The sequence below is a fragment of the Lepidochelys kempii genome, chromosome 2 (assembly GCF_965140285.1).
Source record: "Lepidochelys kempii isolate rLepKem1 chromosome 2, rLepKem1.hap1, whole genome shotgun sequence".
NCBI classification, from domain to species: domain Eukaryota; kingdom Metazoa; phylum Chordata; order Testudines; family Cheloniidae; genus Lepidochelys; species Lepidochelys kempii.
Window position 1 is genome coordinate 66,779,233 of NC_136381.1, and position 12,688 is coordinate 66,791,920.

Genomic DNA, 12,688 nt, shown 5'->3' on the forward strand with positions numbered 1-12,688 from the left:
ACTTTTACCCAGATGTTACAAAGCTCTTACATCAGAAGGTCACTGGCTATTTAAAATAAAGAAAGGGTGACAACATGTAGTTAGTGATGTCTTAGATTCTCATTTTTCAGGGTTGTTCAATTTCTTTTATGTAACCACAGTTCCTTAGGCATTAAAACTGTTCAATTTGTTATTACCTGAGCACTGCTTATATTTTATTAGGTATGGACGTGAAGCTAATCCTTGATTCCAAACACGCCCAAACTTTGTAGTGGTTCAGATCCACATCAGAACTCTGACTCGGAAATCTATATTTTATTTACCAAGTATTTAAGTCTAGTATATTGTTTTAAACATATATTTCCTTCCTCCCTCACCCCAAATACACAACACTCACCATGCAAAACACACAAACAACTCGTTTGTCACAGCGTAAAAAATAAGAGAATATGAAAAAGTTGTCTGGGACATTTTTAACTTAAAATGTTTTCTTTATTGATTAGCACACACAATGTATTTGTGATTGTTTAAATCATGCAGATATTTGTCTTACAAAACATTTGACTTCCTAAATGGTTGCAAATGATTGAAAATTACTTATAGTTGGAAATGCCTACTCTGAGGTAAGAACTTAAAATAAATTCTACTGACCAAGGATGAGCGAAGTATAGTGAAATAAGTTTTCAAGTTTTTGGGAAATAATATTAAAGACAACATTCTATACATACTGGCACATGGGAGGCAGCCCATTCTCCTCATCTAAGATTTGATCCTCTCTTTTGACTCACGGTATGCAGATTTATAATATCTGTGGCTGTATAAATACAGGAACCCATTTTCTATTTCACGCTGTTTCTATCTGCATAGCAGAATGAAGGATTAAACTCTTTGAAAAGAATATACTTTCAAAGAATTGTCATGGTTTAATCACGCAGCTGCCAGTGAGAATAAAGAAAATTGCATAACTAAATTCCCATTGTACTACTTTGAAAATTTAACACTTTTAGACAAAATATCAAATATGAAGAGCTAAAGTCCAGGTGCAAAACTGCATGCACAACTGCACATCTTCTTTTGTGCATTCAAATGACTACATAAACAAGTCTTGTGTTTGTGCACACATGTTATCTGAACACCTAAATAACTGCTTGTGCATGGAATTATATATCTGCATAGGTCTCACTTGCACGCGTGTTTGAATGTGATCATCAAGCCAATTCTTTGGAAAATATGGAGCTTTGTTTGTCCATTAGTTGCTATTACTCTCTACCATTTCTATTTAAAGTAAATTCTTTCCAACATGAGAATTACACCTGGAGCACAAGTGAGAAAAATATTAAATATGAGTGAGAACAATATTAAATATATTCAGAAAAGGCTGAGATTTGTTTTTCTTTTGTTACTGATCCATTCATAGTGACGGTTATAGGATAATTTACAGGAAAAATATTTATAGGTTATTTTATGTAATTATACTGCACCAACAAAACACTACAAACAGAATATTTTAAAATCATATTAGGGCATGTAAACATGTCAACTTACAAAGAATACTTGAAAATCTATGTGCTAAGGGAGGTAAACATATCTCAGCCTACTGGGTTAAGTTTTCAAAAGGCTGTTTGTCAATGCAGCATAAAACATTTCCTTAGTGCAAGACTTACCAAGTGTGTAAAAAGACACTGACTCCCTGAAAAAACTCCTTTTCTCCCCTAAAAATATCTGAATAATAAAGTGATATCTGTGTTTCTCAAGTAGCTTATTAGTTCTTGCTGAGTTTTGGAACATACCCATTTATACAAGCTTAGTTTTAAAACTGTAAAAACATTTGGTGAGAAATCACTCTAAAATCTGATTCAAATATGCTATCGTTGGAACACAGAACAGAAATAAAAACAAAACTGATCTGTGCAAGTGAAAGAAGATGTTGATTTGATTCCCTCCCTCCGCACCACTGGAAGCATCCTTGTATGACAGTTTGGCACATTACCTATCCACAAAAGCTATATTGGACTGACAGGTGCAAGGTTACTTTAGTTGTTGAAGAATCACAGTGTTAAGTATATCTGCTTCTTGTAGTGTCAGACTTTCATCTGTTAGTTCTTTATTTGGAAATGTAGTCACAAGAACAAAGTCAGATGCTGCAAATGCAGGACGGGACTGGATAATAAAATCTCGAACATCCATAATCCTGTTGAAATAAATATGATATAAACACTGAAAATTACTAATGATTTAATTTATACAGGAATCAGCTGCCAACACCAATAAAGGCAAAAAATTTGAATACTGCAAATACAGCATGCACTATTTACAAATGCACTTTTGATTGTATACCTATATTTTGATTATATTCGCCAGATTAGGATGATAATCTAGGGATTCTTGCTTTCTGAATACAAGGACTGAAAAGAAGAGTAGATGTATGGTTTGTCTTATATAATAGAAAGTTACTCATCTTGTAAAATCTTGAGCTGTCTCCCTCTATAAGTGCTCCACTTCAGGTGTGCAGGTGCCTCTTGAGTCATTGATCAGAGATTTTCAGCTATCAGTGTCTGTTTAGCCTGTGCATTCGCCTATGCCTCCTTGTGCCAGACACCAAGGCTATATAGGTGTGTGCAGGCAAACTGGCCTCAGGTCCTTCTCTACCCAACTGTCCCCCAAGGAACAGTTTGAAGCACAGGGGAAGGAGGGCAGGTACTGGAGCACCCAAGGGGACACACATCTTGAAGACTGTAGTTACTGCACAAGTTGAATAACCTCCTCTTCTTCTTCGAGTAGTGTCCCTATCGGTGCTCCACTTCAGGTGATTTCTGGACAGTATCCCCAGAAGGAGGAGGGAACTTCAAAACAGAGTCCAGAACTGAAGATGATACTGTAGAACCTACTGATGTATCAGATCTGACCACATGGATAAGGAAATGAAGCTGGAATACAGGGTTGGTTCCACCACTGTTGATGACCAATACAATCCTCCCTGGGACTAGCCAAAAAGGAATTCCTGAAGGGGCAGGTTGGTGAACCCCTGACCAAGACAGAGGAGACTGATTGAAAGTCTCCCTCTTTCTTTTTTATGTCATCCCATCGGGTCGGGGGGCACCACTGAAAATGGTGGAGATTCCTACGGTGCCAAAGGACAGTAGCCCAGAGACTGGTGTCTCAGTACCGAAAGGCACTTAGTACCCATAAGAAGCAGGGACTCTGGTCCATCAGATAACGTAAGGTCCTTAGAGTGCTGGAATGCCTGTGATACTGAGAAGGGATCCAGTACTGAAGCAGTAGCCCAGGCCATGGTCACCAAAGCCAACGGTACTGATGATGATTACACTCCAGGTGAAGAAGGGGGTCATGCCAAATGTGCTGGCACTGATGGCTGGACAAAATGAATCAGTACCAATGGCTGGACTAAGGGGAGTAATGGCACTGCTGGCTGGGTCGGATGCATTGGTACTGACTGCTGGGCTGAACTCGACAGTGCCCCATGACTGCTCTCCTTGTGGGTAAAGGATACTGGCATCCTGCCAGAGCAGTGTCTTCTTTCCTTGGAGCTCCAGTGCTTCACAGCCCCACCAGTCCCCATAGAAGAGTCTTTGGCCTCAACAGTACCCTCGGAGACCGTAGACTTGGTGCGGAGACTTGGTCTTTTCTGGTGCTGGCTCCTTGGATTGAGAGTCTGCACTTCTCTTTTTGGGAGCCTTCCCAGAAGCCTCCAAAAATCTTCCCTTCCTTGGGGGAAGCTTGCCCCAGCGTGCTCTGGGTCTGTCTGAGGACAGGCATTCTGGAGGTGGGAGGTTTCTTGTGACCTGGTTCTGGCTGCAGGAGTGTTCTGTCATGAACAGTCTTAGCTTGGTCTCCCTGTTCTTCCTTGGCCTACACTTAAAGGTCAAGCAAAAGTTGCACTTCTGAGAGATATGGGACTCCCCCAAGCAATGAACACACTTAGAGTGGCCATTGTTTACAAGACTAGCCTCATTAGGAGAGGCAGCATTTGAAACCTGGGGAGCCAGGCATGTCCTGCCAGGAAAAATGAGTCTCCCAAAGGAAAAAAGGGTAAGGAGAACAAAGCAATCCCCCCTCACTATCCACAGAAACTAACTATAACTACTACTACTAGTAGTCTCTCCATAGTAGTCGTCCATCACTGATAATGATGACAATATTGTTACAATTCTCATCTATGGCCATGCATATGACTCTGAAGTCCAAACCCTGATGCAGAGTCGGCTGCACTGAGGGTGCAGGAAGTCCGTATCCATGATATTTGACGATGCAGCTCTATGGCATCTTTCATATGCAGCCTGGAAACAATTTGGTCAATCCTGCTCAAACCCATGGCATGCTAATCTTGTCAGAGACTACCAGTGAGTCCTGTTCTGAGCGGTTTGCTCAAGTTCTTTGAGATTGATCCCAGCCCACAACAGACCGCATTTCAAGTTATCTATGAAGCGCTCATACGGATAACACTTCTTTGTTTTGCCCTGTCTCAGCTCCCCATACAGGATCTGTTTTGGGAGGTGGTGGTCTTCCATTCTGATGACATGTCCAGTCCTAATTTGTGCTCTCAATAACATTTCCTCGATGCTGGTTGTGTTTGCTGTAACTATATACCACACTAACATTACCAACTGCTAAACTAAGTATCTTAACACTAAGGAAAAACAGAATGGCCAATGTAGATACACTAAGGCTCCGTCTCAGGCTGAAGTGCTTGAGAAAAAGCTAAGGGCAGTTTGCCTGTGCACCCATATATAACCTTGGTGTCCGGCACAAGGAGGCACAGGACGCATGCAAGAGCTGAATGGACACTGCTAGCTGAAAATCTCCAATCAAGGGCTCGAAAGGCACATGAGCACCTGAAGCGGAGCACCCATAGGGGACACATCTTGAAGAATGAAGGTTGTGGCACAGGAGTTCACTAGATAAACTCCTTTTATTTTTCAACGTAATTTACTCTTTCAGCAGTTTGAGTACTGAGAGTTGAGTAAAATCCAATACCCCACATGTAATGACAAAGCCAAGCTAAATTAACGCCAGTTCCTTAATCAGCTTCAATTCTGAGTGATCAGTGCTGTCCCTACTTCCCAGACATGGCCAAATCTGAATGAAAAAAGAGAAGCATTACACTGTACCCCTGTGGTGTAGCTAGGTATCGAAATTTGGGTGGGCCCCAAATTCTGATGGAAGGGCAATGTCTAATACCTGAGCTCCCACCTTCACGTTGCATGGTTCCAAAATAAAGCCCATTAATAAATTCACTTAAACTTGGCATTCACACAGACTCTGATTCTGGTGGGCCTGAGTGAGCTACGATCCATGTCTACACCAGATCCATGTCTACACCCTTGATGTACCCTGAAAGTCAGCAGACTAGCTCTGACAGAAAAATGGTGGTTGGGGACAGGAATGTGTTCCAAAACCAAAAAGTTTTCTGCTGAATACCCTATCAACCACCCACAATCTAAAAACTGTCAGCAAAAGTACTTCAGATGACATCATAAGTAGTGTCAACACACAGAACAAGAAGTCATCTTAAGACAGCCAAGATGCAAATTATACAGGGCTCGAGAACAAATTTAATGCTGCAAAATTGTTCCAGAGGAAAATAATAAGCCTGTGCAATCTTTGAAGAGTTAGTGTAAAATGTCCTCTTTAACCAATAATTAAGCAAGCAGACAGCAGCATCCTGCAGTAGCTGTAGTTCCTTACTGATCGTCTACCGTACACTGGGCTGTGAAGTGTATTCTATATTGACATTATCAGTGCTTGGATAACTATGACAACTATGTGAGAAAAGGGTCACTATTGCCTAACAAAATACATGGAAACAAGTGCTTCTGGCTATTGATGCTATCTGGGAACCTAGGAGCAGGTTGGAGTCCAGAATCCCCCTTCCCCTCCTGGATGGCAAAGTTCCTTCAAGACTGGAAATACTCCCTCAATAATGGGGAAAAGCAATATCCTGGGTCACACCTTGTATCAGTTTCCCCGCTTGAGCTGGTCAGGAATATTCAATGCAGTGGTTTGTCACAAAATACTGATTTGCCAAAACTTTTTGCAGGAACATGCCAGTTTAAACAAAAAACTTTTGCCAGGAATGGTTTCCTGGGTTGAGGATGGAATTTCTGGTCTAAATGAGAGAGACACCTTCCTCCTCCACCACCACCAGAATAGCCCACTGGTTAGGGCATTCAACTGGACGTGGGAGATCTAGGTATGAGTCTTGCTCTGACTGATTCAGACCAGGGACCTGAACGTAGCCTCCCACATCCCAGGTGCGTGCCCTATGCACCATGCATTGACTGTTCTGGAGTGTGTCTCTCTTCGGCTCTTTGCAACTACATAAAATGTCACTGTTTTGTCTATATGCAGAATGGGAGTGTTTTTGAAATCTCAAAAATTTTAACAGGACAGGAAATCTGTTTCCTGCACAGTTCTATTCCCAATCTATCAGCATCACCTTTATTTTAATTGGACTAAGCCTCAGCCACCTTGCTCTCAACCAAATACTAGGAAAGAAGGAAGGTTGTATTATTCAGGTCTGCTAAAATAAAGAGACTTAGCATTGCAAGTCCCTCTGCTCACTGATTGTACTACAGCTGAAACTGTCTCACTCTGCCCACCACAGTTCTCACATACATGTAGAGCAGGAAATGTGACAACAGTATAACTTTGCCAAACTCTGCACAAATGCACTCTTAGAATGGATAAGTAATTGCATAACACCACACATCAAGCAGCCAAACAGAAGTAATTCTCAAGGCTATATCCAAACTAACAGCCAGAATGATATGAGTATGGACGATGAAAGTTATATTAATTTTACAATTACCAAATGCCTGAATCTGATCACCTCCAAAAGTGTAATTCTACATCTAGCGTTCCTCTACCGCAAACATTCATAATTAATAAACTGCTTATACACTTTACCTTTGTTACCATCATTCTTGCCTTTTTATATGCCAGCTGCTATTTTAGTTCTTTTTTTATCTTACTGAAAGAAGTGTGGTTACTTGTATCTCTGTGGCATTAGTTTACCTGTGTGTTTGATTGAACCTTTGTATCAAACGGCTTCCATCCGCTAGCCTAATCTGAATTTTAGTTGTTGCAATGGAGTCATCAATCAGAACAGTTGCATTAAGAATGGATTTTTCCTCTTCTTCTGGGGAAGAAGGTGTACTGACAATTTCAGGTGTGAGGCTAAAGGATTGAAATATAGGTGTTACTGAAAGAATTAAACCACAACTGAAAAGATGTATTTTAGAACATTTCTTATCTTTTTTTTCTATCTGAAACCAGTATCATGCACTGTATGCTAATTGACCTGGGTATTGAAAACAGTGTCAAAGCTGTCTGCATTAATACATGGATAAGATTTTATAAACATGCACTTAGTTACACAAGAACATTTTCTCCATACATGAGGTTTCTTGTACATATTTTTTTATATACAGAACTATTTCACACAGGGATATAAATATTGTTTAAAAAGTTAATCGTTTAAACGATTAAAATTTTTTCACTTAAATGGTTAACCGATTAAAGGATCAGACTGGTGCGGCTGGGGCTGCTCCTGCCCTTGTGGCTGGGGCCAGCGGGTGGGCTGGTGTGGGGTTAACGGTTAAGGTGGATTAACCAGTAAGACTAATGCTTACAGGTTAACTAGTAAACATTTTACATCCCTAATTTAATGCACATCACTACGAAAGAGGGAAGGCTAATACAGTTGCATAATTTTATATATATGGACAGATGATTATAAAACAACCCACAGGTCGCAGGTTGCCCATCACTGGCTTACACTGAAAGCTCCAAATCAAAAACCCATGCAATTAATGGAACCAACTTTTGACACTTACACCCCACACACCTTACCTGCAAATGAAAGCTTTTTCAGCAAATTCATTTGAATATGTCAGTTAAGTGCAAAGAAGGAAGACTTGGAGAGTGAAAATCTGAACAGGAGTTTTGAAGCAACAACAACATGTAGCTATTGCCTGTTGTAATCAAACAAATCTGCTTATGTGATCTTAGATGTGTTATATATTTATTTTAACACAGTTAAAAATTAATTACCGTATATACTTGTTTATAAGCCGACCCCCCGCCAAATGGATATGTAAAAATAGTAAAAACTGCATGACCCTTTCATAAGCCGACCCTATATTTCAGGGGCTGGCAAACTTTGGCTCCCGGCCCGTCAGGTCGGGACCTTTTGTTCACTTGGGGCGCCTGCAGGCACAGAGCCCCTCACTCCCAGTGGCCGTGGTTTGCCGTTCCCAGCCAATGGGAGCTGTGGGAAGTGGTGCCACTTCCTGCAGCTCCCATTGGCTGGGAACGGGAAACCACGGCCACTGGGAGCTGAGGGGCTCTGTGCTTGCAGACGCCCCAAGTGAACAAAAGGTCCTGACCACCAGCAGCTTACCCTGACTGAACAATAACTGAACAAATGTGTCTTCACTTTCAAAATTACAATCACTTTCAAAATTACAGTCAACTGCGTGCCACTTCCCGCACCTCCCATTGTCTGGGAATGGCGAACTGTGGCCACAGGGAACTGAGGGGCGCCATGCCCGCAGGCTCTCCAGGTAAACAAAAGGACAATGTATTAGATAGTCAATTCAATGATTTCATAGAGTTTAAAATCACCACATTTTGGTGTAGACCCGTTTATAAGCCGACCGCTGCTCTTTGATGCGTCCTTTTTTACCAAAAATATTTGGCTTATGAACGAGTGTATATTGTAAGCTATTTCCAAAAAGGTATCAGAACTGCCTTGCTGACAAAATTAGTACACATTATATAACGTGGTGAGCATCAAGCAGTTGAGATGTTTACTATTCAACTGCTAGGCATTATTGAGTTAGTCTATAAGATTGCTCTGGAGCCTATGATTCTGTGTTACATAAAAGCTTGAGGACAGAATGTTACACGTATATTTTTTTCTGCTTCTTCTTGCTGAGTTACCTTGAATAGTTTTTTAAAGCCTTGTCTAAAAAGGTATAATATCTCAAGTCTGATTAGGGATGCAAGCTGACTGTCACATCTCAGATGCTCAGTCACTAGAACATATTTTGCAGTTGCACTATTATGTAACTGTTTAGAATTTTATCATCCACATATTCTTGCCCCCAGATACCAGATTAAGCAATTCAAAGGCAGGTGTCACATTCTTTAACATTATTGCTTATGTTTCAATGACTATTATCTATGTACTTCAGCTTTTTGTGGCAGCCTTTGAAGCTCTCACCAGGATTTCATTGGAATTCAGGTTTTAACATCATGCAATTTATTGTTCATATTCATTTTGTGTAAAATAAATCAAGCGGGATTCTCAAATTAATATCTCTTCTGTTTAAGGATACCGGACCTGTCAATTGTGTAGCTGGGAGTCTTATATTCAAAGGTGTCACCAGTTCATATACTATATCACAATATTTCTGCCACTGGCATTTCAGCCAATAGATACTTTAATTGCTGCCATACAGAAATCCTATCAAGAACTTGGTCAAGTATCAGACTATGAAAATGTTTATGGCTAAAAGCAGAAAATGACAGAGAAGGATGGGGGTTGGATGGTTCAGGGAATTAGTAATGGAATATACAGTTTGCTATTTATACTGAACGTCATTGGATTAAATACAGACCAAGTACTGACGGCTATAGGGTTGAATAAATTAGTGGTCTCAGTCAAATTCCTGTTGAACTGGTGCCTTCTTTAAAATCTCCAACAAAGTAGGCAAAGTTTTTGGCAGTCTCACGTGAGACAGCAAGGAATTAACAACGATCAAGACTTAAGTGTGAAGGACTATGTATAAAGAGTGGTCCTTCCAGATCAGGGTTGAGGCATATTGGCAAGGTTGCATGAGGAATCCTATACTACAGCTCTCGGCATTCTACCCATTCAAACAGTAAAATAAGGGCTACAATCTGGTTGGCAATCAATCCATTACTTTTAATCAGCTACATTTCCTTAATAAAGGAAGGACAGGTCTTTGTATATATTAATTTATCAAGTGTCTAGGTAAACTGATCTGGCAGATTGGAATGACATTCCACTATGAATGTCAAATTCCACTTCATGATTCTCTAGAAACAGTAATAAAGCAGCAAGTTTAAATTTGAATAGAATAATCTTAACATCCTGCATACATTTTTTTCCGATGATTATAAGCAGAACTGGTAGCACCACCCTTCGTTAAAGTTGCCCAAAAATGTTTCATTATTAGGATGACCATACATCCTGTTTTGGTGGGACAGTCCCCTTTTTAAGCCCTGTCCAGGATGTCCTGACATTTTTGGCAAAAGTGTGCATTTGTCACAAAAGCTAATGGGTCAAATGCACAGTTTTGCCAAAGCAGAGGAACGTGGCGGGGGAGGGGTGTGACGATGTCAGACCTTGGGCTGTCAGCCCTAGCCCTGAGTGGTGGGGCTAGGGTTTTCAATCCTGTGCTGGGGGCAAGGCTTGGGTGAGCCCCACACCGGGGGTGGTATGGGTGTGGGATGGTAGTGGTGTGGAGTGGTGGTGGAAGGCTTGCTACGTCAACCCTGGGCAGCGGGGCTCAGGCTTCAGCCCCAGCCCTGGGTGGCGGGGCTAGGTCTGTCAGCCCTGCTCTTGTGGGGAAAGGCTCGGGCAAGCCCCACATGGGAGATGGGGAGAGAGAGGGCCTTAGGCTTCAACCCCAGCCCTGGGCAGCAGGGCTCAGGCAAGCCCCATGCGGTGTCCTGTTTTCCCTTTGGGAAATATAGTCACCCTATCTATTATAAGACCCTGTTTTTAGTTGCCTATAACTTGGCCAAATGTTAAGCATTCAGGCTGAAATGTTCCATTCTGGGTGTCCATTTCAGGCTGAATTTTTTGTAAAATTTTAGCAAAAATGGTTGAGCCACATCTGAGAATAAAGATAAGGGTAAAATACATTGTTTTCCCAGTGTTAAAAAAATCTTACAACTTTGGCAACTCCATTCTTTGAAACAGGGACTTTAAATTCGGCAGGGGTATCACCCTGATTTCAAGGGTGCAGCTTCTGCTGTTCCCACAAAAACCCCCTAAATTTGACCAATTTATACAAAAAAACCCCCACAGTATGTGATCATGTAATTAAGCAGGGCTGCCCAGAGATGGGGGGGCGTGGAAGGGGCAGTTTGCCCCAGGGCCCCTGTTTCAGAGGGCTCACAAAATGACAGAGGGGCGGCTGAGCCAAATTTGAGTGAAGAAGTGTTGCAACATGGTGAACGGGATTGCAATGCTGCTCAGGTTTGATGCCTGCCATCAATAATGCAGGGAGCGAATTGCCCATCTCATCCAGGCCCAGAACCCATAGTCAAGGTTATTGGCATCTTTATGCCAGGCTTGAGGCAACCTGCCACGCTGACAGCCCAGAAGAAGGAGTAAGGTCAGGGATACTATTCCCGCTAGTGACAGGGCTAGAAGGGCTAGAGTTCAGGGAGAGGCAAGACCTGGCTACATGCAGAGAAGAGCATCCCCATTCCTGTGGGGAAGGCAGCAAACACACAGGCCTGGGGCTTCGCTGACCCCCTCCCCCTGTATCCTTTCCCCTCTTCCTAAACTTTCATTCCATGGTAATTTTTTTTTATTTGGATGGGGACATCAATTTCAGATTTTGAACTGGACCCCCAAAACCCTCTCTGCAGCCTTGAAGACTGTAAAATAAGGCATGCACACAATGGGACAGAATTACATTGCAAAGGCAACCTTAACTGGTCTTCTAACTTCTAAGTTTTGACATATTTGACCTGTGATATTTTGGATTAATAAAGTATTTGTTTTCATTCACTACATTCTTTGAACAAGATGGATCAGTAAACACTTCTGGTATTAACTGCCGTAAGTGGAAAGTGCACTGAGTTACCTTCTCCAGAAGTCTCCTATAGTGTTTGAAAACATTACAAAAACAAAATGCATCTTTTGCGGTCATCCTGAGTCCTACTCTTCTCTTTAATTGCAAATTACACATGCACATGACAGAAGAGAACATTAATTTGTTTACATTTTTTTTTACCTTCCAAGCTTTTGTCCTTCTCCACTGAAAGCTTTGAATTTCAATCTAGGCTTTACATATTCCTGTTCTTGGTGGTCTTCCATATCCAAGTTAACTTGGCCACCATGCACCAACCATTGAAGTTCCAAAGGAATCTCTCTTAAATGCAAAAATAAACCATTTTAGCTGTCTCCTTAAAGTACACAATAGAAATTCCGAATTACAGTACAGTAAAACATTTCAGTATGGATCCTACAAGAGCCTAAACAATATTTTAATAAAGAGTGGAAACTACTGCCCTATCTGTATCAAAATGCAGAGGAATCCAATTGCGCCTACTTCTTCTAGAAGCTAGAGTTAAAAATAAAGACTAATGGAATGTATAATTAATGTAGTTCATTATTAAGTCACAAGTTGAAATCTAGGGTGCACTGATAAAATTGTACACTCATTCATTGTAATAGCTACATTTTGCAAATGATGTTCAAGCAGATGAAGTTACTGGGGAGTTCTGTGTTTAAAAAAAAAGTGAGATGGAATATTGCCCATACTTAGATATTTTTAATATTTTGGTTGAGAATTTAAAAAATAATCCAGAGGAACAGAATTAGAAATGTCTAAAAATAGTTGCTGTAACTTTAAATTTATATTATAATTTTTCACTAATCAAACATTTTTAAAGTTTTCTCAAGTAATCTCTAATGCAGGCG

The 12,688-nt window shown here is 41.0% G+C and overlaps 1 protein-coding gene across 1 annotated transcript in view; it reads right to left on the reverse strand.

The window, feature by feature from the left end:
* Positions 1–455: 455 nt before the first annotated feature.
* The window catches only part of UBXN2B (UBX domain protein 2B), a 28,310-nt gene continuing 16,077 nt past the window's right edge, over positions 456–12,688 (reverse strand). The window contains exons 7-9 of the mRNA XM_073331094.2: positions 12,000–12,137; positions 7,015–7,176; positions 456–2,170 (exon numbers count right to left, since the gene is read on the reverse strand). Of these exons, the coding sequence (XP_073187195.1) occupies positions 2,008–2,170; positions 7,015–7,176; positions 12,000–12,137 (463 nt within the window). The 3' untranslated portion in view covers positions 456–2,007. The remainder of the gene's footprint in view (positions 2,171–7,014; positions 7,177–11,999; positions 12,138–12,688) is intronic.